The 27,270-nt window shown below is 36.9% G+C and overlaps 1 protein-coding gene across 2 annotated transcripts in view; it reads right to left on the bottom strand.

Annotated features, from left to right (window-relative positions):
- The window catches only part of LNX2 (ligand of numb-protein X 2), a 75,881-nt gene that overhangs the window by 5,161 nt on the left and 43,450 nt on the right, over window positions 1-27,270 (bottom strand). For both annotated transcript variants that reach the window (XM_033236536.1, XM_033236538.1), the window contains 6 exons: window positions 18,304-18,551; window positions 16,903-17,102; window positions 11,566-11,934; window positions 8,689-8,832; window positions 5,102-5,279; window positions 2,109-2,340 (listed from right to left, as the gene is read on the bottom strand). In XM_033236536.1, coding sequence (XP_033092427.1) covers window positions 2,109-2,340; window positions 5,102-5,279; window positions 8,689-8,832; window positions 11,566-11,934; window positions 16,903-17,102; window positions 18,304-18,551 — 1,371 coding nt within the window. The remainder of the gene's footprint in view (window positions 1-2,108; window positions 2,341-5,101; window positions 5,280-8,688; window positions 8,833-11,565; window positions 11,935-16,902; window positions 17,103-18,303; window positions 18,552-27,270) is intronic.

Here is a 27,270-nt window from a genome sequence, read left to right as displayed (position 1 = left end):
AATCTTTTTCTTTTTTTTTTCTGTCATAGACAAGCTGGGTACAGTGTCATGTGCCTGTAGTCCCAGCTACTGGGAGGCTGAGACAGGAAGATGGCTTGAGCCCAGGAGCTGGAGGCTGCAGTGAGCTATGATCATGCCAGCTTGGGTGACAGAGCAAGACCTCATCTTTTTTAAAAAAAGAAAATATATACACATCTATACAGACACATGCATATAGAAATGTATCATAGACACTGAGAAACTATAGTTAGAATGCTACTGCCAGATTGGAGGATGTGTCCAGAGAGGGAGGGAAAAAAAATGTACTCATGTTTCCATAGCTCTATGGATTCGGGAAGAAACAGTGAGTAAAATCTTAAAAACAAAACAAAAAAAACAAAAAAACCACACCTAAATGATACAGAAAAAAAAATCTCTTTATAATAAATAAATATCTTTCATCTTGAGGTGGAACCAGATCTAAATGCATGGAAGGCAAGGTTTCCTGTTTTTAATCCATAATAAAAAAATAAATATATATAATATAAATAAAATACTTTTAAAGATCATGTTTTATTATTTCTTAATAAAGCCAATTCTATAAAGCGATGTTTACCATGCCAGACCTTCTCATCTCATCTAGTTTCTTAGCTCACTGATAAGAAAGGCTTCTGGGATGGAACAAGGTTCCATGCACTGGCCTGGATTTAAAGGGACAGTGCTGGTTATTTTCCTAATGCTGCATCTTCTGAAACAAATAGCTTTCTTGTATACACGAACAAATTGCAGTGGAAGAAACCTCCCTTTTCAAGAAAAGCAGAGTAGAGCCGCTACACTATCTGGTGTGAAACCTCCATGTAGGGGCCACCTGTACCCATCGAGGAGGACACATGGCTGTTGAATATAGCTTTGCATTCAACAGAAACCTCCATACACACATTGAATAGTAGCCTTTTATTGACAGGTATTCTTTCAACACCGGTGGGCTCAAAAATAGATTTTACTATACTGTTACTTCTCATCTAAAATCTTTGCTATTATGCCTGGCACACCAGAAAATGCTCTGAACAAAGAGGTCAATGTGCCAATCCCCAAACTAGACTGGTATAACAGATAGGGAAAATTAAAGGAAGCACTAGGGACCAAGTTTCTCCAGGACCCTGTTGCTCTCTGCCTGCTCCATCATTAGAGGTGCAGACGAGTTCTGAGGTCTGCGACGTGCTGCCCGGCCACTGCATGAGTAGACCACTTCTCACCCACTATGCACAAAGAGCCTTGAAGCACTATCTAAACGCTAGTTGTTGTTATGATCGTATCCAAGTCAGGTGGCTCAGAAAATAGCAAATTCTTATTGTTTATTTTTATTTTAAAGAATCAATAATTTTCATATGTGGCCAAGAGTCAAAATGTTTCATAGTTTTAGTATTCTTATGTACAGTAAGAATCTAAATGGATTAGGCAACAACAACAAATAATGATAGGAACACACATTCTTCCTATCTCAAATGTCAAACAACAACAACCGCGGAAAGGAATGCACCCTGGGATGCCACTGGAGGTTCTACGTGCTTCTGTGACCCCAGCACTGACCAACCACAGCATATCTTGGCTGGTCACACTGATAAAAAACAAAAGTGAAACAGCCATTCTTGAACACTTATGGTTTGGCTTAACAGACTCTTGCATCCAATAAAAATTGAGTTTAAATACTGCCTCTTTTAGGGAGAATTTAAAAAAATTAAAAAGGTATTAAGAAAGGCTTCTGAGATCGGGGGAGGCCCCAAGATTGGCCTGGTTTTTCTGTTGAAAAATGCATGAAGTCTCAGCACATAGCAGAATGAGTGCTGGTAAATGACAGCTTTTCTAAGCAAGAGGCCGGGTTATCCAATCTCATGGCTAGCCCACTGAGGAGCCTTAACAGCAATAGACACAACTGCTTTCTTTGTGTACCTTTTAAAATGTAATATCCTAAGAAAAATTATCCTTTTCTTTTGTAGTTTGATTTGATGTTGCTACTTTTATTGAATTAAAGCTTTTTTTTATTCCAACGGGTAAATTTATCATGCTAGACACTGATAAGGGTTGCAAGTATGATTATGATTTCCATAAAACAAGAAAGCGCTCAGTACCTTGGAAGCCCAAGCCACATGACCCATGATGGGGACCAACTGGCATCATACTCATTTTCGCTGAAAGTACTTGGCTGCTCCTCCGTGTTCTGAGTCGCCTCCTCAACAATCTGGACCTCAAGTGCTTTAAGGGCAACAGCAGGGGATGCGGCACTGGCTTTCAGCATTGCAACTGCCTCACTGTGACTTAAATTGGTCAAATCAATGCCGTTGATATTCAGCAACACATCACCTGTTCAGATGAAGAAACAAGAAAAATGAGCTGAGCCAATGAGTATTCACCTGCAATTCTTTTTGTTTATAAACTAAGCAACAAAAGTTAGTTTCCACAACTCTGATGAGATAAGGTATAATAATAAATGGCATTTATTATTTCTTTGTAAATTTTATAATGAGAAGAAACCCAACACACAGAAAACATTTCGTAATTTTAAAATAATGTCATAATACATGGGAAAAAGTGTGGCCTGAGGCAGCTTGACATGATTGGAAGTTCGAATCATCACTTTGAGTTTAGTTGTGTACAGGCCCTGGGCAGGTTCATTTCTCTTCTTAGAGTTTCAGAGATTTCTACAATTCTGTTCAATCAAAAATCATTTGATCCTTTGCCCTTAGAAATAAATGTTTAATATATTCTGCTTTATATTTACACAGTTCTATACATAAGGACAGCCCTGTATAGTTCATTCAGGGCAAATATCAGAATATGTATAGAGAAGCTATCCCTGGGCCCACACAAAGAAATGAAACTTGTGGTCTGAATGTCTTCCCTGTTTGAGGAAGAAAAGAACTGTTGCTCTGTTAAGTAATATAATAAAAAACGGCAATGGGGATTATATCAAAGGTTAGGAAAGATTAGTTTTGTAGGAAGCAGACATTTGTGCTACAAAGTCTACAGAAATTTATCTCTCCCAATTTATCATCAGCTTTTCAGATTATTACAGCAAATCATTAAAACAACAAAAAGGAAATAAAATTACCCAACACTACAACTGGACAAATAACCTTTACTTAACAGCAGCTTGAGAAAATAATTCACATACTATTCAATTCACCCATTTAAAGAATATAATTTTAAGGTTTTAGTATATTGACAGTTGTGCAAGCATCACTACAGTAATTTTGAGAACATTTTAATTACTCCCTCTATACCCATCATTCCCCTTCCCCAACCCTAAGCAACTACTAATTTACTTTCTGTCTCTACAGATTTGCCTCTTCTGAACATTTCACGTAAATAGACTCATACATGGTCTTTTATATCTAGCTTCTTTTACTTGAATAATATTTTCAGGGCTCACCCTGTAATTTGTGCCAGTACTTCAGTTCTTTTCACGGCCAAATCATATTTTGTTGTATGGGTAGACCACATTCCATTGATCCATTCATCAGCTGATGGACATTCGAGTTTCTACTTTTTGGCTATTGTGAATAATGCTGCTATGAACACTGGTATACAAGTTTTCATATGAACAGCTGTTTTCATATCTCTAGAAGTGGAATTGCTGGTCATACGGTTAACTATATGAGGAATCAGTTTAACTCTTTGAGGAGCTACCAAACTGTTTTCCAAAAACAGTTGTACCACTTTATATTCCCACCAGCAATTAATGAGAGTTTCCATTGCTCCACATCCTTGCCAGTGTTTATTATTGGCTGTCTTTTTTATTATTGTCATCCTACTGGTTGTGAAGTAGTATCTCACTGTGGTTTTGATTTGCGTTTGAGACAGGGTCTCACTCTGATGCCAGGCTGGAGTACAGTGGCATGATCTCATCTCACTGTAGCCTTGACCTCTGGAGCTCAGGTGATCCTCCCACCTCAGCTCCTGAGTAACTGGGATTACTACAGGTTCACACCACCACAGCTGGCTAATTTTTGTATTTTTTGTAGAGACAAGGTTGTGCCATATTGCCCAGACTGTTCTCAAACTCCTGGGCTCAAACAATCCAACTGCCTTGGCCTCCCAAAGTCATGGGATTACAGGTGTGAGCCACCACACCCAGCCTGAGCATCTTTTCATGGGAATACTGGCTATTTATTTATCTTCTTGGAGAAATGTCTATTCAGATTCTTTCCTCATCTTTAGGTTGTGCTGACTTTTTAAGTAGAGTTGTAAGAATATATATTCTAGACACAAGCCATTTGTCATATATATAATTTTCAAATGTTTTCCCCATTCTGTGGGTTATTTTTTCATTTGCTTGGTTGTATTCTTTGCAGCACTAAAGTTTGCAGTTTTAAAGTCCAGTCTGTCTATATTTTCTTTTGTTGCTTTTGCTTATAGTGATATATCTAAGAAACTACTGTCTAATCCAAGGTCATGAGGATTTACATTTGTGTTCTCTTCTAAGAGTTTCAGCTCTTATACTTAGATCTTGAATCCATTATGATTTAATTTGTGTTTATGGTGTGAGGTAGGGGTTCAACTTCATTCCTGGAAAAATAAGTTTTCAGAGTCACTTTTCTTACCTCATATACAAACTAAGTCAATGGAGACTGCTATTTTTACCATGGTAATAGAGGCTAGCTGCAACCCCTATCTATACAAATTATATAGCATTGATAGGGAATATGAAATGGCAAATGCATTTATCCCTAAAATTAATTTTGTCTTCTGCTTCACCTCCTCTCTGAGTCCCCTTCTACAGACACTTTATTAAAAGAAACATTTATTTTTCAGTGAGATGGCCCTTTGGAGTATCTAAGTCTGTTTTAATGCTAGAGGATCTTTTCCTAAGATAAAATAATCTAACAGTCTGAGTAACTGTTGGCAAATTCTGGTACTGTCGTCAAGGTTCAGCAACTTCCCTTCATATAAGGCATTTTTCTAACCTCATAGAATGCCTTTATGCTTCCATATGCAAGGGACAGTTTAAAGGATTTTAAAAAGTCATGTTTAATAGATACTTTGTAGATACTCTTTTATTTTTTTAAATGTGCATTTAATTCAGAAATAAGATGTGCTAAAATTTTTCAAGATCCCATCTTACCTCTCTTTATTCTGCCATCTCGTGCAAGGCAGCCATGGGGCGGCACACTGGTCACAAAGATGGGCAGCTCACCACTCTTACTTCCCCTGCCCCCAGCAACAGTCATGCCAAGGGACTCATGTGGTTCCTTCTTTACAGTAATGTGTTTTTCTTGGCATGTAACACACTGAGTAAGATCCTAAAACATACAAGAAAAAAATCATTGGATAATGAATAAAATATAGTTGAAGTGAAGTGATTACTTCAAACTAAGGTAATAACATACAAGGCATTTATACAGTAATTATTTTTAATATTCCTTAATTGCAAATGAAAGTAATATACAGTTCTTAATAAGTCTACTGTGGATCAGTGTCAAATTCTGGACTATGTTATTTTCATATGACTGTTTATGTACCTGAAAAAACTCAGGACTGCTAAAATCCGGCAGTCAAAGTAAAATAAGCACATCATTTGTATAATTTGTTTGAGCTTCATCTTTGATCAGCTGTACTAAAGTAAATGATGCTTTTGAGTTTTAAGATTCTGAAGACAAATCAATTAATTTTACTTCCATCTTTCTCCCCATTTCTTTGAAAGACAAGTTGACAGAGTAGCACGAAAGTACAGATTTTGTCAACTGCCAAAAAAGGCCATCGACCTATCTCCTGATTCTCACTGACTAGGACTATGAGTGTTCAAATCATGAAGAAGTTGCAAATCTACCTCCAAAATCTTCATGAAAAGCTAAAAGGACACAAAATGACTGAATTTTTGAAAAAGTTAATGACAGGGAAATAAATTCCCAACGAATTAATATTCTCCCATTTTTACTGACATTTGTTACTACTATTTATTACTGAGATGCTCCTGAAAGAAAAAGAATTTAAAACATCACTTTTCTTTTGAATTAGAACTCAGTAAAAAATAAGATGTACATATGCAATATTAATATTAAAATAATAATTAACATTTGGGCATAGCCTGTGAAAAGCTAATGCCTTTACATGCATTATTTCCTTTAAACTTCACAAAAGTCCTGAAATTATATATTATTACTGACCCCATTTCACAAATGATGAAACAAAATTAGGGAGGGGTCATGTAACTTGTCCCGAATCATGTTAATACAGGCGACTGTCCTGGGACTCAAGACTTACGTGTGTTAAAAGTATGTACGCTATATACTAATATAAATAGTATTTTGTATATGTCTGTAGAGTGTGACAGACTACATGTACATATTGTATACATGCACCCACACAAGAACGATCCCATTAAGTGTACAGTGCAAGACAATGTCTCAGAAGGTTTTAAAACTTACTAACTGTTAAGAGAATGTTGTAGATAATTAACATTGTTAATATAAAAAATAAAAAATACAAATTATATTTACAGAATTATAACATTTCCTTAAGTCACATTAGTTTAGAGAATTGACATGTATTTAACTGTTAATAATGGCATTTATCAAATCTCTAAATCAGGGCCTGGAATTCTAGGCCTATCTACCCTTCTCCAGATGTAAAATTATACTCTTGAAATTTTACCAAAGGAGCTATCTGTAATAGCAGCATAGTATTCCCAGAAAATGTTATGACCAAGGAGAAAATTTGTAAACATTTTAAGGCAGTCTCCTATCCAAAGGTATGACATTTTTGTCAGCAGCCTTCAAAATTAGACAAACACAACTTTATTCTGAAGACAACTCAGGTAAACTCAACCTTGAGTATATTTATTTAAGCAGGTTCAGTTCTTACATATTTAAGCAGTTAAGTGTGGGTGTTTTATTACTCTAAGTGTCTGAAATGTATGGAACCAAACCAAACTTCAAAGATTATACTCAGTATGCTTCAAGGAACTTCCTAAAACTACATGAATGTTTATCAAAACAGCTACTGGGAAGCTTTGTAGTAGACTAACATATATACTTTATTTTTTTCAGAATGATTATAATTGTCTGGAAAGATTGTTCTGGTGAATTTGCATGTGTTTTCCCTAGGAGACTTTTACTATGCTGTATCAGGATTTGACATAACAAGCAGAGCATGTTAGTAGTAAATAGCTAAATGAACACATTCCATTTCAAGTGGTTTTTCTAACCAGCCAGGTTTGCAGAGTGCCTGGAATAGAGTAAGTTCAGCATCACTATTTAGAATACTGTCATATAAAATTAAAGAGAATCAGAATTAGCATAGTTATAACAGAAAAATACATGTGCCCAAAACAAATTGAATTAAGGACAGTTTGCTATATGAATACTGGAATTATTAATTACAGTTTTTCAAACTCTCTTAAAACTATAATACTGTTATATATACCCATATCTCCAATTAGAAAATTCAATAACATAAAAGATTCAATTACCAACTTGTACCTTATATTATAGTTTTATATGTATACAGAACTTGTGAAACAAGGACTAGGTATATGAAACAACGCCTATTCAAAAATTTCTATTTAAAACAATTACTCCTTTTCCACAGTCATTATTTAAAGGCAAATTATAGGTTTCCTTCATACATTTTGAGTTTTGCTCAGAAATGAGAATGAAGTCTGTGATTATAATTTCTTTTAAGTATTAACTAAACCAAAGACCAGTGACAAGTCTGTACAGAACTTAAGCTCAGAAAACTATATAAACCTGACGGGCCAAAAATACTGTGCCTTTAAGCTATGCTTTCTTAGGGTACCAGAGACAGACTCCAAAGCTAATTATTCACTCAAATGTTGTACTTTCAGGTGACAATAAAAAAGTTTTTGCTTAGTAAAGCAATTTAATTTTACTTAAGGAGAATTACTCTGGTAGCTCACATTTAGCTTTTATTTTCACGTAATTGGGTAAGCATCATTCGCATCATTGTTTTAAAACTCCTGGCCCACTGGAAGTTAAGAGTTCAAATGAGGGATCAAATGAAGTAAATTATATCAAGAATGCTAAAGCACCATCCTTTTAGATTTTTGGACTGAAAGTGAGGTAGCATCAAAATTCTCAGCTGAGGTAGAATACATTATAAAACCAGTGAAATACTGATTCTGAAGAAACAGTAACAAAGTTTAACATATGGGAATTTTAAATGATTTAGGATAATATTCTTCTAAGCTTTAACATAAAAAGAAATATGCTATATATGTACCTATCAAAATTCATGATTTATATGTTTAATCTTCACGTATCTAATTCTGGTTCTGTAGGCAACAGGCTCAATTACCAAGTATACATTTGTCAATCTTGTCTTCATTATGTTTTTTCAATAACTAACTCTTACATTTAAACAAGCAACCCAAGATAAATTCCACTTTCAAGTAGGATTAAACAAGCAGAAGATTTCATGCTTCTCGTTTATCACCTGGCAAAGGAAACTTCCCCTCCAAGAAACTATCTCTAGTTCTAAGGAACAACGCAGTCACTCTCCAAGGTAGCAAAACATACACATTTCACATTCCAAACACCTATACTTTTCAACAGAATAACAACCCTCAGTTGAATCTTTTTTTAAAAAAACTGCTTTACTGAGGTATGAGTGACACACAAAAAACCTTCATTGAAATCTTACCAGCTTGTAACGACGATCCTTTGATGGTGGCATAAAAAAAAAAACCCTCACCTTATGTGAGCTTGGTCTGCTGTAATACGGTGGTGGTGTGTGGTGCTGGCTGCTGCTGCTATGATTTCCTGCTTCTCTAATGGTGTTACCAGCCTGGGGTTTCCCTGGTCTAGCAATTGTTAAATTCACTCTCTCCCCACTGGCCTAGAGAAAACACAAATACATTACCACAAGTGACTAATGATGTTTGTCATTTTAAAGATTACACGCAGTTGGCCGGGCGCGGTGGCTCAAGCCTGTAATCCCAGCACTTTGGGAGGCCGAGACGGGCGGATCACGAGGTCAGGAGATCCAGACCATCCTGGCTAACACGGTGAAACCCCGTCTCTACTAAAAAATACAGAAAACTAGCCGGGCGAGGTGGCGGGCACCTGCAGTCCCAGCTACTCGGGAGGCTGAGGCAGGAGAATGGCGTAAACCCGGGAGGCGGAGCTTGCAGTGAGCTGAGATCCGGCCACTGCACTCCAGCCTGGGCGACAGAGCGAAACTCCGTCTCAACAACAACAAAAAAAGATTACACGCAGTGTAACTTTCAATGCACTTCTCAATCACGGTACCAGGGTGTCATCTGGGCAGTGACTGTAAGCACCTGGTGGCAAAAGGAATGAGTTTGTTTCATTAGCTAATATCTTAAAACTGCTGCAGTTGAAGCGCATACACACAAAAAATCTTGGGCATGCCCTCTGCAACCCCACCTCCAAAATGACCAAGGCAAAGTGGTCACACTGCCTGGGTTCTTATCTCCCCATGACTGGTAACTTTTCTTGTAATACTTCTTTGCATCTTCAAGGTTGGCCTCGATATTGCAAGACAGAGCAAAGGAAAGAAAATAAAAGGAAGAACTGCTTCGAAACTTGATTAAAGTCCATTGTGACTTCTGAAATAAATTTCCATGGTGGCTACTTCCAAAATAATAATGAAAGTCTGCACAGCTTTGTTTCTGCTGCTATAGCTCTAAGTCAAAAATAGGACATCAGCATCAACATTCTTGAAAAGAATGACTACAGAAATCCTGCATAACAAGACTTTGTATGTATGTGTGTGTATATATATAGCATATGTGTGTGAATGTGACACACACATCTCAAGTGTTAAATTATTTTAGAGGTTCATGACTATCGTTTTAAACTTAGAGGCTTGTTAGCTATCATATTTTGAACATACGTTTACATTGGTTTACATTTTTACAAGTTATTTAATGCTTCCTTTTAAAGTATAAGTCTAATTTATTTGATGCGGACTCTTGGTCATGACCACAATGCCATTTGGCTGTAATTCCTATAGGAAAATATGATAGCCTGCTTTAAAGAAATTGTGGTACAAAGTGGAGACCTCTCCCACGATTATAGTCAATAATGTTAAGAAACCACTTTATTTTCAATTCTTACATTAGAAAACAAGTGAGAAACAAGTTTAATGCCTTACTAAAATCATTTACTATTGGTCTCCTTTTAAGACATGGAGTATACGTTATTTTTTAAAATCCAAAAACAATAAGGCTTTTACTTATTTTCAAAAAGAAACAAATTGAGTAACTTCAGTTTTCCATTATTTGGAGAAAATTATAGCACAAAATACGATGAAACTATAACATCCAAATATAAAATATGATCATGGACAATTTAAAATATACTTTCTACCTGTGTATCTATATTTTTCACATTTTGGTTAGAAATGTAGTTAGAATCATCCAAATGAATGAACTAGATTAGATAATTTAAACATTGCCTGAAATACATACAGTCCATCTATTACTTTGTCTTACTGAGCTGGCCTCTCACTTGACTCTTTCACTCAAACAAATGCTACAACTCTATTAGCTTTCTTCTTCCTCCTCCTCCTTTCTCCCCTCCCTCCCACCAATCTCCACTCTTTCAAGATGAGCTGGGTTTTAGTGGTGCAGCTGCTGGCTGATACCCACAGACAGAGGTCCTAATGTTGCCTTTGATCTGAGGAAATTTTAAGGCATCCAATTTCTTTAAACCTCAAGTCTATGAAATTACACCAATATCAGAATCTCCTCTCAATACAATAAAGAGGGTTGAGACCAGGGTTTTCTCATAGTCTTAAATTGTCATTGTTATTTCCGTGTTGTAAACACATTTTTCAATGACTATCGGCCTACCCTACTTCCTGATGCTCAATTACATAATTCTTGGTTTCCTTTATAGTGTTTTGTTTTGCTAACTTTAAGAAAAACATCTCTTTGTTGCATCCTTATCACTGTAGAAGTTGCTCATACCATTAAATGCTATGGCATGTTGCAGAACGTGTAGATCTTGTCTGGATGACTTTCCAACGTATCTATCTTCATGCTTTTATGAGAAACATGTTCTTCCTCTAATAATGACTATCCTTACTTACGTCACAAAGATGCTATGAGGACAAATTTTATCATGAATTTTAAACACCGTGAATTCCTTAAAAACAACAACAAAGCACTACTGAGATAAGAGTTACTCTTCCCCTATTTATGTAGATCCTGACAGGGAGTTAAGAGACCAGGTAAGTCAGATCCTTGGTAATCACAGCTCTTTTGAGCCTCCCTTTCCTCACTTCTAAAAGGTGGACACTACCATCTGCTACATCTGGCTTAATAATAGAATCCAGGACCCAAATGAGAAATGAATATGAAACAGTAGAGCCTACGCTCTGTAAATAATCATCCCCAAAGTTCACAGGAATACAGTTTTTAGAAAAGACTATCTCCAGTGAAGTTATACTAGTGTGGATTTTAAAGAATTCAGGTAGCCATACCTGATTTTCTAATGAAATATAAAATGTCCCCTGAATTCTGATGTTATTGGCCAATGAAAACAAATATTGCTATCGGATCATTTCGGCCAAGCCTTTGGAATGAAGGCCAAGAGGGTTTACCTGAATAATCTGGGCAGCAAGCTCTGGAGTTCCATGCTTCAGGTCGTGCCCATTGATGGCTAGTACTCGGTCATTGCTGCTGAGCCTGCCGTCCTGCGCAGCCAACCCCCCTTCCAGCAGGTCAAGAATAAAAACCCCTGGCTCATCTGTCCTTCGCACCAATTTAATGCCAAGCTGTTCACCAGAGTCCCGTTTATGAAGAACCACTTGGAAAATCTCTTCTCGTGGAGAGTTACTATCAGAATGGTTGTGTGCTCGGTTGCCAAAGCGCCTCTCTCGAAGCACAGTAAGATGCAGTGTGTTGCACGGCTGGGAAAGGACAGCTCTGGCATAGTTATGGGACACATTGCTGATATTGTAGTTGTTGACCTAGAAAAAAAGAATTGCGACCAAACTGTGACAACCTTTAATTTTTCCAATTTGTAGGAACGTTTATGTAACATTTCCAAGGGAAACTAAGTATTGTGAGAGTGCTAAGTATGGTGAGAATGCTAAACAATCATTATTTACAAAGAAAGCCACATTAAAGACATTTAAAAACAGAGTTTCTAATATTAACTTAGAATGACTAGCATCAAGGAGAGAATAGTAGCTGGGATCCCGGGCTTTAATGACAGTCTTGAATTAGAGTCCTAGACACTACCATTTACTAACTTAGGCATAAGTTAGTATAAGATAGTATAAGGCATAAGTTAGTATAAGATAATCTTAGGCAAATTACAGAACTTGTCTAGATGAGTCTCCTCATCTGTAAAATGTGTTTTACTTCATGGGATCAGTATGAGAATGAACAGATCAACATGTGCAAGTGCTAATGAAATAAATACTAATTCTAGTGGAACACAAATTTAAGTTTTACTAGATTACAAATTTCCTTTTTCCAAATTAAGTACACTTAAGCTAGAGAAAATAAATTGTTATTTTAAGGAAAGTAGCACATTCCAGGCATACAACCTTATTTTAGATAAGTGACTTTTACTTGAAAGAAAACCAGGTTAATTGTAATTTCACTCTAATTCCTCAGCACACAAGTGTTAGGCTGGTGCAAAAGTCATTACAGCTTTTACCATTAAAAGTAAAATAGAATGTATATCTAATGCATTATTCAATACTCATATAACATTTATGTATCCACCTTTATAACCTTGAAAAAAGTATAGTGACTGATCCTTGGATATGTAACAGCACTTAGAAAATACACCTAACTTCAATTATTTCTTTAGTTACAAGAGATGAGCATGATTCTTAGCATTTATCACAATTAGAGTTCTTCTCTGAATAGGTCTGAGATGAAACCAACATCCTCTGACCATCTGTTATCTGACAGGCTCTGAGTTAGGTGCTTATGATCACCTAAAATTCTTACATCTTTTTCACACAAATCCACATTAGGCAAGACTCCCCTCTTCCTATTTACTTAGGATTGATAGTTGTAAATACTACTATTTTGAATTTTGTTGATTTTGACCTATTAACATCTTTCAGAATTCAATCACCAAATGCATAGATGTCACACACAAACTTGCTTTCTCCCAAGTCTGCAACATCTATGAATTTGGTAGTCATCCAAGTCCTTGGTAAAAGTATTGAATAATACAAGGTCAAACGGAACTTCTGAAGTTCTATTATATTTAGAAAGCAGCTTCTAAAATCCAGGCAGACACAGATACATTAGTTAAACCACCATTTCCAGCTATTTAGCTAAAAAGCTACCTACCTGTAGGTTCACATTTTTCTATCTTATATTCAGACATATCACACATATCACAAATGACTTTACAAAATGTCTGGCTAAAATCCAGCCATGTGTAAACATGCAGCCTCATCACATCTTTGTGAAGGAGGCTGGGGAGTATTCTACAACTGGAAAAATATTTTTCCTCCAGGAATGCATGGTTGCCAGTGAAATTCAGATAAAGCAAATAAAATATTGTTTCTAGATTTTGTAAAAATAACATCAGCATAGCAAACTATCTCATTTTTGAGCTAAATGTGTTTTTTTAATCAATACAATCAACAGCTGTAATTATTTTCCTTCAGAACTGAAAATGCATACATTACTGATGACTTCATTAAACTGAAAATACTTATTCTTAATAATGTTCTAAGATATATAACTTTTTTAATAATAATGATATTGAGGTAATTTATAATAGCAGTATTTTTTTCTTCAAAACTGCTCAAAGAGGCTGCATATGAAACTCTAAGACTAGCAAAAGGCTCTGAGGACATATGGTTCTTCTTTTCAAAGAGGCTATTTAATAACGTTTGTGTATGTAAATAAATATATATAAATATGGGAAAACCACCAAAGCCACACACACTGCTTATGTATACGGTCTGCAAAAATGAAAATGCAAGCTAGCTCTCTGGTCTGCAAACGAACCATCTTACTGCCTCTTCAAGATTTTCAAACTGGCTCACTGTGTTATATTTATCCAGCTTATACAAACTTGGAGGTAACCAAAGAGGCCTCCCTTCCAAGTGTTTACTTTTGAATAACCAAAACTAGTCCGTATGTGGGAAAGGGGAGTGGCTTTACGTATTGGCTCCAACACACCAGTTAAAAGCCAACCAGAAGTCAGGGCCTATAACAGGAGAGACCCTTTGTGAATGCATTAATCAGGTTAGGTGCTCAGACCTTTCTTATCAATTTGAATCATTAAACTAGATGTAAGATTGCCATTAGTGGAGTTACTAGTATACAGGTTACCATAAACAGTAATAATGCAGTGGAATTTCTACAATGTAGACTTTATAACTTTGAATTAATTCCCAAAAACATGGTTGATAATTTCAGATAATTATACTCTTTTGAGGTCTAAAGATTCAGTTGTGTTAATGAACCATTCTCTAAAATAGAAACAAGCCCACTGATGAAATGTATGTATTAGTAAAAAAACTTAAATGAATCTCAGTTATATTCAAAGAAATATAAATAAAAACATTTGTTTTTACTTTTAAAATTAAAAAAGAGAATGAAAAATGTATAATATGGTAACAATACTGGGCTAGTAGCAAAACACAAAAATAAGTGTACATTTACACTTCAGCTAAAAAGCCCAGAAGAGGGAGAGTCAAAGAGCACTCAGTGGGCTGCAGAAAAGGACTATCTGCCTTTCCTGGTCCTGACCGCCAAAGTGTCAAGACATCTGGGAGGATGAATCTGGGAAATGAGCTATAAGAGTCCCTCTCTGCAAAATCAAGTCAGGAGCTAGGACGTAAATAATACAAGGGCCCTACAAGTTGTGCCAGCCTGTGCAGCTAGAGTACTAATATCATAAAATGCAGCTAGGATGACTAAATAGCTAGCTATGACTGGATCAGGAATCTCATTTTATATAAGCTGGATTAGTTATATTCCTGTATTCCTCTATTATGTCTAAGTATGTGGCAAAAAAAAAAAAACACAAAACACTGTTTGAAAGTTCAGTCTGTGTCAGCCACACTAGGGGTAATGAAGGAAGGCTTTTGGGCTTGATGTTAATTATTTTCAGGAATAATACACCATGAAAAGCAGCATACAAGTGGGAGTGGAAACCAAACCCAAGAATCCCTAGCAGGGTCAATCCTGGCTGCCTTTGTAGCCTCCCCCAGACCCAAGTCTCGAGATTTATTTTCAAGAACTAAAAATCCTAACCAAGTTTTCATTCTAATAAAGGAGATGGCTATTCCCAACAGCATGTTATATTCATATTCACTCTTTTATTGACTCAGCAAGTATTTTCTGAGCACTTATTATAAGCTATGAGAAATCTATATCATAATCTGTACCATTAGGGTGGTTGCAATTACCTTAGATCATGCCTACATACGTAAAATGTTCAAACAATTCACTGTAACTGATCACGTGCCAAGTGATGAAGAGAAAAGTGATGAATGTCAATAATAACTAATGTAGGAGGAATCAGTATGGGGGAGAATGGCTGAACAAAAGCTTTAAGGACGAAGGTGAACAAACTGGTGCATGAGATGAGGACAGGCTGCAATGTGGGAAAATAAGGTGTTTGCAGGAAAGGAAGAAGATTGCTATGTCTGGCTCTTCCACTGGATTGTATATTCCATGAGGACAGGTTAGTATTTTGCTCTGAAATGTACCACCAGCAACTAGTACAGCGCCTAGAACGCTATGAGAAATGAATGAGCTGGTGTGCCTGAAATGAAGAGTTGAGATTAAGAAGACGGGTTGTAGAAGAGACCACGGAGGATCCTGACTATTAATCAGTCTGGACTTGACCTCCTAGCTGAATCTTTGCAAGGCAAGCAGGGTTACTGATGTATTAACCTGGCAGTGATAGTTTCAAATTTAAGGGAGGAGAGCTGGGAGGCAGAAGTATATGATGGGGTATTCTACTAAATTAGATATGAAGTAGAGAAGTCCTAGACTCAAGAAGTGGCAGGAAAATGGAAGTAGTGGGTAGATATCAACAGTTCATGGTGAAGGACTGAACCACAAATCCAAGGAGAGAGAGGAATCCCTGTGCTTAGGTTGACAGGAGACACTTTTTCTTGTTCATGAGTATTTCTTCTCTCTCCTAGAAGTTATCCATTTTTAAGCATCAATTAATATCACCTTTGTATGATGAAAATGGTCCAGGCCAGTATTAACATCAACTCCGGTGTTGTAGAACTCTTACCATCCTCCTCCCCTCATCTCAACTTGCCTTCTAATAAAATATCTTATCCCACGCTAGTTATTTTTGGAGAATACCTGTTTCTTCTTAAAGATCATCTTCTGAAAGGGCAACCAGTAAGGGGAGCGAAGGAGATTACTGAAAATGCAGAGTTAGAGTGTTTGCTGAGGAGAGTGCATTAGGGAGTTGATAGGAGATGACTGCAAGATTTCTGAATTCTATCTTATAATCTGTGGTATAAATTACGAGTGCTGCACAGTTCCTTCTTCTCTAGATTTTAGTAATCTGTAGAGAAAAGGATAAATCCAACAATGAAGGTAATGAGTGGGAAAACTGGGTGTAAAATAAAACCAATGAGATGATAATTTCAACACGGATGAAGGTGACCCTTGAACAGCCGTTCAAGAAGTCCAAGCAGGGAGAGGCTAGCCAGCCCAGGGAAGAGTCCAGCTAGTTCAGCGAGCCTGAGATCATGTGCCAAGCCACATCGCATGCAGGACTGAAAATTAAGATAGGAAGAAAAAATGCTCTGTGTATATGGGAACATAACACAAATTACAGATAAATTCTGATGTTCTGCATATAGAAACAGTAAAACTAACCTATATATAACTTAGGTTCCAAAACAGCACAATTTTCTAAGGTTTAAGTGTTAAGAATAGAACAAAAAGGCACAAGTTAACAGAATAATTAAAACTGATACCTGAAGAATCTGGTCTCCAGCAAGAAGTCTCCCGTCTCTGGCAATGACCCCATCCCGATAGACCTCCTGGATGACAATGTTAATCAATGGTGTTTCGTTGCCACCCACAATGCTGATTCCTAACTGAATGTAAGGATTGGACCGATGAATTTCAATCGTAGTGATTTCTCCTTCTGGTAAACTAAGTGGCTGTTGTGTGGCTGCCAAGTTAAAAATGAGACAGACAAAAACAGATGTTTAAAATAAAAAAAAAAAAAAACCCAACAATTTATATTCTCATTATCTTCAGGTAAATATGTCACATTAATACATGATTAACAGCTAAGCAGTATCACGAGATAAGAAACAAAATGACGAAATATCTGTTGTTAAGATTATCTAAAAATTTTCTCTACTAAAAGTGATCAGTAAGTAATAAATAGCTACTATGTATCAGATCACTAGGGACAACACAGTGATTTGATTAGGAAATATGAAAAGAAAGTCATCCAGTCCTCATTGACGAGAGAAAGTTTGGACCACGAAACAACTGTACATAATGCAAGGCAGTACAAAGGAAACACTCGCTCTGTGGCGTAGAAACAGCACAGGTGTTGAGAGAGGAGCCACATCAAGCTCCTAAGAAGCGGTGGGTCTTGAACGGACACGTAGGAAATGAAGAAGGTGCATAGTTGCAGCAGGCAGAATTCAAATTTTTAGTAGAGCTTGGAAAAAGAAAATCCTTTTTAAAAGGAAGTATCAAGGCCCCACTACCATGATATGCCCAAGACCCATGACTACAGGCCTTCTGTTAACTTCCTAGTGGGTTATAGAGCAGTGGCTGGTACCAGAGGTGTATAATGGTGAGAAGCACGGTCTTGGAGTCACATACAAACCCAGTCATTTACTGGTTGTATAAACTTGACCAATTCATCTCTCAAGCCTTATTTTCTTGTTAAAGAAGAAAACAAAACCCAAACTTAAAATGTTACAAGCATCTAAATAGCTAATACATATAAAATGTTTAGCACAGCACCTGACACAGAAAAGCATCTGTGTAGTTCTTGATGTTGACTTATGACAAGAAGCAAACAAGTTTCTGAACACAGACACACAGACAGTAATAACTATGTGAATGACTAGGGAGTTCACAGACTGCAACAGAAAAGGGATGGGTTAGAACCATCCGCCTCTGGGGTAAGATTTGTGATTTGTTTCTAAAATGCAAACTGTTAGAATTGTACAATGAAAAGGGTGAATGACGTATATAAATTATATCTCAATAAAGTTTTTTTTTTATTTCTGTTTGTTTTATTTTTATTTTTTAAATTTTTCTTTAAAGAAGAAAAAAGTACATGTTGGGCAAGTAGTGGGAAGAAAGGAAACAGAGATGAAACACACAAGGAGTTGCCGCACACATACTGTCAGCTCCGGCGCTCTCCTCAAAGGCAGGGTTGTCAAGGCCAGGCTCCTCACTCCACGTGGGAAGAGACGCTGATGTCAAGTGCCGCTCCACAGACACTGCGCCTGTCCCCAAACAGTCTGTTTCTGGAGATAAGGTACCTGCAGGATCTAGTATAGTGGGCCCATTTTCATTCTCAATCTCCGCCTGAGTTCTACTAGTTTTCCTTTTCTCCAGGGCAACTCTCCGATGAGAAGCTCCAGGACATCTAGAAAAAGAATTATCAGATGGTTTCCAGATGATTTTGAAAACAAACAAACAAACAAACAAAATAGGGAGGGAGACTAATAGCTCGTACCACAACAAAAGAGTGGCCACAGCTTCTACACAAACAGAACCAGAGGCTAGAAGTACCTATAGTCAGTACATAGTTCTGATCCTAATCTCCACTCACACTAAGTTCTTACTGCTCCATAGAGCAGATAATCAAGAACAGAAGGTATTAGCATGAACAGTGGTTTGGTATGTATCTCAAAGAATATGTCAGTAAAAAATTGTATGCAGGTATATACTTGTCACCAGAAAACACCCTCATAGTCATCTCTGTACTGCAAGAATTATTCTGAAATTCTGATTATATAACCCCTTTACAGGTTAAATGGCTTAACCACAGCAGTGAAATCAGCAGTCTTCTCCCACAAGTGGTTGCATCCTGACTTAGACCTTGATTGTGCCACCATGCTTCTACACTCTTCACAGACACAAGACACGCTCGTTAATTAGTGGGTAGTGAGACATCTGAAGCTTTACAACTTACAGGAAGGCACAGGAAAGACCCATGTAATTTATTTTATGATAGACATGGAAAGAAAAATATGCCTCCTAGTTTGTGAAATTAGAATTTCAATAGAATTATTGATATGCTATATAAACTGAAGAACATATTCCAAGTACTTGGGAAGCTTACATAAACACCCAGAAATCACAACTGTTAACCTCTTTGTTTCTACTTATTTAAGCAAACAAAAGGAGCAGATGGATGCTTAATTTTTAAACTTACAATCAAGGAAATATTTAAATAAAGGCTCTATATAACAAATATTAAAAATGATGTCAAGGGGCCAGTGCCTTTCCACTGGACACCTTGTTGGACAGTGCCTAATAACGCCTAGTTTGAAGGATGGGAGGAGGACAAGATTAGTGAAGGAAGGCTGGACACACGTAGACTCGAGGCCTACCACGACTACAGATGCCACCTGCTTTGGCTGTAAATAGCTACAGTAGCGCGTGGTAGGATGGGTGACCACAGACCTTATGCCGAGGGTTGCAGACCTTCACTCAACAGTATTTTTAAAAATCCAAAATTTCTAACACAATGAAGTACAGAACTCAATTCAGTTAAAACTAAAAGCTGTTGCTTAACTATAAAAGTAATACATTTTCACTCCTGAACTAAAGATTTCTTTTAAATCCCGGATTTCAAGTTCTTGAAAGGGATTCACTAGGAAATGTCTTTATTCACCTTTCTCTCATTTCCTGTTTGTTCTACACCTTGTTAAGAAGGGGGACAAATGGTTTTCTTCTCGTGTTGCTGTACAGCACTCCAGGGAATGCTCTTGCAAGGGCCTGACAAGTATTTTTGAAAATTAGATGATGAAAAAAATTACTTTTGTCAAGTAAGCAGGTTTCATTCGAAATATATTTTTAAAATATTTTATTCAAAGAAAAGTTGAGGCAAAAGTTGGACCATAAAAATAATATGACTGAAAAGACAGGTAAAGATTTAATTTACAAAATCACATCATACACAAATATCTACACAAGACTAGCTTGTCTTCAATGGAAAAAATGAACCAGGAACAGGAACTGAAGAGGAAATACAAACAGATTATGTACACCTGGGAATCAGTCTAGGTAACAACTCTATACCTTCGCAAACGAAATAATTATAAGGCCTATCTTATAGTTATTAAACCCAAAAATAACTTTTAAAAGGAAAAGCTAAAGTTGTTAGAGAGATAAAGTAACAGGTATACTTACATTCCCAGTGAGACAGCAAACTGCTAACAGGAACTAAGAAAAATATTAAGAATGATATCATGTAAAAATATGGAAAAATTGTGTCACTCAGCATTAGAAGAGGAAGGCTATAGATAGCACCTTTGGGAAAACCCATATTTAAATGAGATGGACCAGCTGAGTAGATAAGATTGAACAACTCCAGAGAAGGAGATTATGAGACAAAGAGTGGAAACTTAACCAGGGAGATAAGTGTGTCAACAATAACAAAAAGTGACCAATAGTGCAAATGGTCACAGAAATGGCAAATAAAATAAGGACCAAAAAGTGTTGGTTGACTTGGCAATTAGAAGGTAACCTTAGAAAGAACACTTTCACTGATGAGGGCAAAAGCCCAGATTATACGACAAACATTTCTTTTAACATAATATATGCATTCTACAAAAAACCGCAACAGGGCTTAAAGGAAAAAAAGAGTTGGGGTAGACACTACAAACCTATGTATCAGGGAACAGGAAATGGCTGCTAATGGGTATTGGGTTTCTTTTAGGCATGCTGAAAATGTTCTAAAAATTGGATTGTGATGATGGTCACATAATTCTGTGAATACACTACATAGCACTGAATTTAGTGTATTTATTTAAAGCGAATTTATTTAAAGTGGGCAATTTATAATGAATTTATAAAATAGGTGAATTTTATAATATGTGAAATACACCTCAATAAAGCTATATTTTAAAAAAACTATTAGGGAATGAGCAGATCAGAGCAGGCTTGGACAGAAAAAAGCTCATGACTACAGACAACTCAGAGCCATCATCCCTCATGTTGCAAGTACATGGAACTAAAACAGAAACGAAAAACTCAACATTTGTGGCGTGCCTAATTTGTGCCAATCACTTATGTAACAACCTTTATATACATTATTTCATTAAATCCTCATAATTACTCTGTTATCCTCATTTAACAAATGGGAAACTTGAGACTTAACCAACTAAGCCAATCTCACACAGCTATTAAACTGCAGAACCATAATCCAAACTCAGATCTGACTTCAAAGGCTTCTAGCTTCTGTTCTTTCCAGTGTATCACACTAAATTCATTCATATGGTATTCTTTTTCTAGGCCTTGGGAAAATATAAATTGAATGTCTTCCAAAAACTTGTACCTAGAAACACAATCACAGAACGTTGGGGCTAGAAGGGTCTTAGTGATCATCAAAAAAGAGAAATTAGAAAAACAAAAACCTATGCATCTTTGGAAATGGAGCATTTAAGAACACAAACTGAAATTGCATTGGGGGAGGTGACTTGGTTTATTCAGGCAGGTGACTCAGTGTAGCAGAAGAGTAGTACAGAGGCTATCAAAAATAAATAAAAACAACAGAACAGCATGCGACATCTAATTAGACTGAGGTGGGCACATGCTGAGACCATACAGACGGAAGCGGAGCTCTGAGACAGTGGGGTGCTGAGGCAGTGCAACCTGCCATGGGCTGAGGGCTGCACCTCCTGACGGAGGGATCTGGACATGTAGGTGTGTTTTTTAATTTTCTTAAAGTATTTAAATCAAAATGCTCTTGCAGCAGCCAAGGCCCAAATAGGGATTTTTCCTTTCCTGCTGAAGGTTATTCTTCTATTCCCACTATTCTGGCTCTCCTCATAAAGGAAAAATTACATATGGACTAATTTGATGTATGCTATAGTGACATCATTACCTGATAACAACTGCATATGAGCTAGTTCACACGAGGAAACACATGGTGTAACAACACACTCTATTATTGTCAGTAGTACTAGCATTAGTAGTGGCGGGGGTGGTAGTGCAGCAGGAACAAAATAAAACAATGCATACTAACCACTGTACAATGCCAGGTATTTAATGACGCTGAAAGAACGTGAGCACCTCAGAATCAAGAAAAATGATAAAAATAGCTAGGGAATAAACAAAAGTTCAAGTCATATCAGTGAAAATGGTGAATTAAGAATAAGAATATCTGAAAAGTCTCTCCTCCATAAAAGCAGTAAGAACACTGGAAGAAACTGTCAGAACCAACCATTTCTGAACTCTGGAAATTAGCCAAAGAATTACAGCAGTTGGGAGAACATTTGTTCAAGAAAAATGGCTGACTCTCAGTAAAAAAAAGAGAGCTTTGTGGCATTTGAGTTTACCCTATTCCCATCCTCACCTCCCCAGAATATTGGAAAAGCAACAGCTCACATCACAGTGGAAATCAGGAGGCTGGCTGACACTGGAAGAGCCTTCAAAGACTGGAGAGCCTTCAAAGCCCCATTCCCAGAGATCTGTTATTAAATGACCTGTCTATGCTTCCCCTATTGTGTGCTTGTCTTTTTTCTTCTATTTTTTTTCCCTATACTTGCTTCCTGCATGACTGTGTGTCTGTCTTGACTTGACTTGACTCAGAGCTCAACCAGGACAAACTTCCTTTTCATTGGGAGCATTTGTTTAGCATTTGTTTAAAAAAAAAAAAAAAATCAGAGGTAATTGCTGAAGATTGTGCCTGCCTGAAGACAAATAAAAGGCTAACCAGAATGTTTAAAAGGAAGAGCCAGGGAATGAAACATCCACAGAGGTTCAGCTATGTTCAGGGCTGCGCGTGTAGGCTAAGGTGGAGCTGTGAGTGGCCTGAGTGTTGAGGCTGCTGCATGTCCCACCATGCACACAGAACCCCTATGAAAAATGGGGTTTTTTTTTTTTATCTCAGGCATTTAAAGAATTATTGGTCCAATCATTAGCCTTCCAGTACACAAAATGAGCAGCGATTTTACAGAATTAGTTCATAAGAGTCACGTAGCAAACAAACAACAAACAACAACAATAACAAGTCCTCAGGAAGGAGAAGAATCTAGTTATCTGAGTTGCCACATTATATTATTTAAAATGTCCACTGTTCAATACAAAATTAAGAAACACTCAAAGAAACAAGTACAGTTCATTCGCAGGGGGAAAAAAAAAGCAGCTAACAGAAACTATCCCTAAGGAAGACCAGGCATTAGCTTTATCAGACAATAACTTACATCACCTATTTTAGATATGTTCAAAGAAGTAAAGGAAACCATACCTAAAGAACTAAAGAAAAATATGAGAATGATGCCTTATCAAAAAGAAAATATCAATAAAGAAACAATAAGTCATAATAAAGAACCAAATAGAAATTCTGGAGTTAAAAAGTTTAATGAAAAAGAATGCATGGCTGGGTACTTTAATCCCAGCACTTTGGGAGGCCAAGGCGGGTAGATCACTTGGGGTCAGGAGTTCAAGACCAGTCTGACCAATGTGATGAAACTTCATCTCTACTAAAAATACAAAATTAGCCAGGTGTGGTGGCACATGCCTGTAATCTCAGCTACTTGGGAGGCTGAGGTAGGATAATCGCTTGAACACGGAAGGCAGAAGTGGCAGTGAGCTGAGATTGCGCCATTGCACTCCGGCCTGTGCAACAAGAGCAAAACTCTGTCTCAAAAAAAAAGAAAAAAGAAAGAAGAATTCACTAGAAGTTCAACAGCAGAAATGAATCAGAAGAAAGAACTGGCAAACTTGCAGATAGGTTAATTGAGATTATCCAGTTTGAGGAACAGGAAAGAAGAAGAAAAAAAAAAAAAAAACAGAACCTCATGGTCTTGTGGGATACTATTAAGAGAATAAACATACACATAATGAGAGTTCCAAAAGGAGAGAGAGCGAAAGGAGTAGAAAGAATATTTGAAGAAATAACGGCCAAAATCTTCCCAAATTTGATGAAAAACATTTATCTACACATCCAAGAAGCTTAATAAACTCCAATAGGAAAACCAGAAGATATACACACTTAGACACCTCCTAATAAAACTGTTGAAAGTCAAAGATAAGGAATCTCGAAAACAGTAAGAGAGGAACAGCTCATCACAAGGAAAAGATCCTCAATAGTATCTGCTGATTTCTCTTCAGAAACCATGGAGACCAGAAGGCAGTGGGATGACATACTCAAAGTTCTGAGGAAAGGGGAGACAGAGAAGGAGAGGAAACTCTCAACCAAGAAGTCTATATCCAGCAGACTTCAAAAATAAAAGAGAAATTAAGACATTCCTAGGTAAAAACAAAATGTTTGTTCGTAGCATGCTTAACCTGCAAGAAACACTAAAAGAAGTCCATCAGGCTGATGTGAAAGAACACTAAACAGTAACTCAAGTTCACGTGAAAAATGAAGAGCGTCAGTACAGTATTGAAATATTTTATTTGGTTTGTAATTCTTTTACTCTTATCTGATTTAAAAGAAAAAATATAAAGCAATAATTCTGTGCTGATGGGCATATAATGTGTTAAGATATAACTTGTATAACAATAATAGCACACAGGAGGGGAGAGAGAATGAAAGTTTTTGTATACTACTTGTGATGGTTAATTTCCTGTGTCAACTGAGTGGGCCATGGGGTATCCAGATTAAACATTGTTTCTGGGTGTGTCTGAGAGGCCGTTTCTAGCTGAGAAGAGCATGTGAATCAGTGGACTCGGAAAAGTATAAGGGAGATTGCCCTCCCCAATGTGGTTGCATCATTCAATCCTTTGAGTGCCTGAAGAAAACAGAAGGTGGAGGAAGGAGAAATTCCTTCCTTATTTTCCTGCCTTCCTGCTTGAGCTGTGACATCCCATCTTCTGCCCTCAGACTGGGATCACTGGCTCTCCTGGTTCTAGATCTTCTGACTGACAAGGTCTGAATCATGCTACTGACTTCCCTGGGTTGCCAGCTTGCAGACAGCAGAATGTGTAATTTTTCAGACTCCATAATCACGTCAGCCAATTTCTCATATATTGGTTCTGTTTCCTTAGAGATCCCTGACTAATTCATTAGTGAAAATGAAGCTGGTATTCATTTGAACTAGACTATTACAAACTAGGATGTTAACTGTAAGCCCCAGCGTAACCACTAAGAAAATAATTTTAATTAAAAGAAATGACAGGGGAATTAAAATAGCATATTAAAAATATTTAACACAAATGGAAGAAATGGAGGAAAAAAGAAATAAGACATATAGAAACAAACAGCAAAATGGTAAATGTAAAGCCTACCTTATCAGTAATTACATTAAATTACATGAATTAAGCATCCCAATAAAAAGTCAGTGACTAGCAGAATGGGCAGTAAGAAACATAATCCAACTGTCTACAACAGACACACTTCAGATTCCAAGACATAAATAAACCAAAAGACAGAAAAACATAACAAGATACGCCAATTATAAACAGAAATGTACCAAACGGCCCCAAAACACATAAGTAAAAAATGACAAAACAGAGAGAAACAGACAAATCAACAATAAAGCTTTTGATACTTGACTTTCAATACTAATAGAACAACTAGACATGGAACCAGAAAATAGACACTTTAACACTATAAACCAGTGAGACCCAATAGAGATAAGGAGCACTCCATCCATTAACAGCAGAATACACATTATTCCCAAGTACACACAGGACACTTTCCAAGACAGACCATGTGCTAGGCCATTTTTAAAAAGGCATCAAGGCTGGGCATGGTGGCTCATGCCTGTAATCCTACCTCTTTGGGAGGTCTAGGTGGAGGATCACCTGAGCTCAGGAGTTTGAGACAAGACTGGTGTAATATGGCAGGACCCCATCTCTACTAAAAATACAAAAACCAAAAAAAAAATTAGTTGGGTGTGGTGGAGTGTGCCTGTAGTCCCAGCTACTCAGGAGGCTGAGGCACAAGAGTCACTTGAACCCAGGAGGTGGAGGTTGCAGTGAGCCAAGATTGCACCGCTTCACTCTAGCCTGGGTGACAGAGTGAGATGATGTCTCCAAAAAAAAAAAAGGCCTCAATAAAATTTAAAGGATTGAACAATACACATTATGATTTCCCATTGCAATTAATTCAAAATGGATCAAAAACTGAATTATAAGAGACAAAACTAGAAAACTCTTAGAAGAAAACATACATGTAAATTTTTGTGACCTTGAATTGGGCAATGTTTTCTTAGATACAACACCAAAAGCATAAGCAAACAACAACGAACTTCATAAAAATTAGTTATTGGTTCTTTAAAGGATGCAGGAAAGTGCAAAGACAATTGACAGAACGCGAGAAAATATATGCAAATCATATATTTGATAAGGGCCTAGTATCCAGAACACACAGAAAATTCTTACAACTTAACAAAAAAGACAAATAATCCAATGTAAAAATGAACTAATGATGTTGAGCATGTCACCTGCTTATTGGCCATTTGAATATCTTTGCAGAAACATCTATTCAAATCCTTTGCCCATTTAAAATTGGATTTATCTTTTCATTTCTAAGAGTTCTTTATATATTCTGGATACCAGACCCTTACCATATACATGACTTGTAAATACATATTATCTGCTTTTTCACACTATACATGAAAAAACAATACCGGTAAGAATGTGCTAAACACAAACTTCCTTCCAAGTTAAACTGTGAATTTAAAAGTGCAATCATGCCTCAGCCTACCCTGATCCCTTTTTTTTCTATTTTCTCAGACCATCATCTAAAGCAGGGGTGTCCAATCTTTTGGCTTCCCTGGGCCACAGGGGAAGAAGAATTGTCTTCGTCCACACATAAAATACATTAACACTAAAGATAGCTGATGAGCTTAAAAAAGAAAAAAATAAAAATCCCAAAAGCCTTCCTGGGTTGCATGTGGCATGGGTTGAACAACTTGAACTTAAGGTTTCATAACCATCTCATGAACAAGAAAAGGTCTCAGCAAGGAAAGAGGCTTCTTTAAAGGTTTTCTATTGTAAACTTTTTATAATGACATTAAATTGTAATTTTTAAGAGGAAAAGAAAAGTAATTCTGAACTTTGCCATAAACTAGGGCACAAACACACAATTTAGAAACAACAACAATTAGCACTTGCAATTACCAGAGCCTTAAATGTTAAATCGTTAAGGGTGGGTTGGAGATGAGTGGTAGAGGGCAGGAGGA

This window comes from Trachypithecus francoisi, unplaced genomic scaffold, assembly GCF_009764315.1.
Source record: "Trachypithecus francoisi isolate TF-2019V2 unplaced genomic scaffold, Tfra_2.0 Contig01461, whole genome shotgun sequence".
NCBI lineage: Eukaryota > Metazoa > Chordata > Mammalia > Primates > Cercopithecidae > Trachypithecus > Trachypithecus francoisi.
Note: the sequence above shows the minus strand (reverse complement) of the source record. Positions and strands in the feature narration are given on the sequence as shown.